General features: G+C 49.8%; 1 protein-coding gene across 1 annotated transcript; it reads left to right on the top strand.

Moving 5' to 3' along the window:
* Positions 1-386: 386 nt before the first annotated feature.
* On the top strand, positions 387-1791 carry LOC127327323 (uncharacterized). Its single transcript, XM_051354100.2, has one exon. It carries the CDS (start codon positions 427-429, stop codon positions 1690-1692), a length of 1266 nt encoding a protein of 421 aa, XP_051210060.1. The 5' UTR covers positions 387-426; the 3' UTR covers positions 1693-1791.
* Positions 1792-2721: the final 930 nt, after the last annotated feature.

The following is a 2721-nucleotide window of genomic DNA, read 5'->3' as shown; positions in this document are numbered from 1 at the left end:
CCATTTTTTGTTGATTAAAAAATAGATCAAAAAAATGTACACACTTCTCCAAATATGATGCTAGAACAATCTCATCAATCCCATGTGGGAGCTGGCCTGATAAGGTTTGTTAGGCGTACGTAAGATGTCTTCCTCCAACGATTAGACCGATTATACGAAGTTGACAGACGGTCCAAAATTCGGTTTTACAAACTCCAAATCCTCTCTAGCTTCTAACTCTTGGAAGCATTGCGCTCATGCCCTTCTCCAACTGATTTTGTCTGATCATGCTGCTTCTAAATGTTAGCTAACCTCGTCGTGCACACAACCAAGTTCCTGAACCTTCACCTCGTCCCTATAAAAACCCAGCCAATCTCCACAATCTTGTCATCACTAAGAGCATCGAGCTCTACAAACAAGAGTTTAATCACTTAGCAGTCCACACAAATGGCTAGGTTGGTCTTGTTCACGGTGGTCCTCGCAGCCCTCCTAGCCCACTCCGCCGCCGAAGGGGATAACATCCTGCAGTTGCCCTCCGCCGCTCAAGGGCATAACATCCAGCAGCTATCGTGTCAACTTCAGCTCCAGCAGAGCTCACTCGAGGCATGCCGGCGGGTCGTGAACCAGCAGCTGGCCACTCAGAGCCCCTTCTTCTTCTCGCCACAAGTTGTCACCGCCAACTGGGTGCAGGCGCAATGCTGCCAGCAGCTCCGGGACATTAGCCGCGAGTGCCTTGCCAGCGCCATCCGCCAGATCGTGAGCCAATACGAGCATCAAACCGTGGTGCCACTCGAAGGAGGATCGTTCCAACCTAGCGAAACTTTTCCGGCGCAGCAAGGGCAAGGGTTGTACCTCCCCGGCCAATCTTTTCCGCAACAGCCAGGGCAAGGGTGGTACATTCCTGGACAGACTTTTCCGCAGCAGCCAGGACAATGGTGGTACCTCCCCGGCCAACCTTTCCCGCAGCAGCCAGGGCAAGGGTGGTACCTCCCCGGTCAATCTCAGCAGCCAGGGCAAGGGTGGTACCTCCCCGGCCAATCTTTTCCACGGCAGCCAGGGCAAGGGTGGTACCTTCCCGGCCAGACTTTTCCTCAGCAGCCAGGGCAAGGGTGGTACATTCCCGGCCAATCTTTTCAGCCAAAGCAGGGGCAATGGTCTTACCGCCCCGGCCAAGATTTTCCACAGCAACAGCCAGGATCCTACTGCCCGAGCCAAACGTTTCCGCAGCAGCAACAGCCAGGGTCATACCACCCCATCCAAACTTTTCCTCACAAGCAACAACAGAAGCCCTTTGGCTCCATTGAACAGGGCAAGCCGGTAGCCGGACATGAGTCATCCGGCGAGGCTGCACAGCATCAAGAGCAAGGGCCATCCTCCACCAGCGAAGCGTTCCCACCACTACAACAAGGAGAACAGTCCTTCGGTGAGTCGACCATGGAGCAGCAGCAGGGAAGCCAGGATCCCTCCCACATGCACAACAACCTTTACCGCCAAGCCGTGCAGCCAGCCCAACATAATCTTGGCGAGACCGTGCCACAGCAGGAGGTACAAGGTCAGTACTGCGGCAAGCAAAGTCAGACGGGATTCGGTGTGTCTTCATCTCCATCTCTTTCTGGCACCGACCAGCAGGCATCCCGCCTGAAGATACAACTGGAGGTGGTCGCTAGGGCGCGGCAGATCGCAGCACAGTTGCCAACCATTTGTCGGCTCTAGGACCAGTCAGTACTAGGCTAGAACTCTCCATACTCGAATGCATGCTCCCCCTAGCTTGATAATAAACGTGACGTGTGGTCACTGTGTTTGATGCAAGTATAATAAGAGCCCAAGAACAATGCGCAACAAAATTCTTCTCGAAATATGGTGCACTCATTATCAGCCAATGGGTGTGAACAAGCTTCGACTATCTCCACTCCAATGAATATTTTTTATAAAATTAGTCATTAGCCAAAATTTACTAAGTTTAACCAAACATATAAATAAAATATCAACATCTATACACTGTGCAAATATCAACATCTACGACATAAAACAAATACATTGTAATAATATTTGTTATGGTGAATTTATTGATATTGATTTGGTATGGTAATCGTTCTTTTTAAAAAAACATTGGTCAAATTTAGGAGTCGTTGACTTTAACTACATGTGTATGCCATATTAATTAAAAGGGAGGGAGTATTTGGCATGTGAAAAAACAATGGTGTGGCAAAACCACTAGGAGAGAATTTCTTATTTGGCCCTAATTGATATTTGGGTTCCTTTCTTGGGCTCGGAAAATACTTCCTTCCCTTTTTGACACTGAATTTTCAGTTGGTTCCTTATACCTCCCTATGGTCAATTCCATTAGATTCTGCCATTAAAACTTTGTTTTGTAGACTAGTATACACTTGTTTTTTTATCGATACATGGATTGGAACGAAAAACTGAAAGAAAAAAAAAGGAAAACCACACGTCACGACCCAACCCGACTCGTCCCCACCATCCGCTCTCTGAATCTTGACCCAACGATGGCAGCTAACCCTAGCAACGGGAGCAACAGTGGCGGCGGACGCTGTGGAGGCAGAGGCATAGCTATGGGAGAGGAGGGCTACGGAGGGGTTATGCAATTCGACCTAGGTCCGACCCTAAGGGTGCTTGTCGGGGGGATGGCCCCCCAGTATACCAAACAGAGGGGAAGAACTGCATGTTGGGCTAGATGTACCGTGGCCCTGGCCGTCTGTGGTTTTCCTTGGCCAGCTGAGG

Source organism: Lolium perenne, chromosome 1, assembly GCF_019359855.2.
Source record: "Lolium perenne isolate Kyuss_39 chromosome 1, Kyuss_2.0, whole genome shotgun sequence".
Taxonomy (NCBI): Eukaryota; Viridiplantae; Streptophyta; class Magnoliopsida; order Poales; family Poaceae; genus Lolium; species Lolium perenne.
Note: the sequence above shows the minus strand (reverse complement) of the source record. Positions and strands in the feature narration are given on the sequence as shown.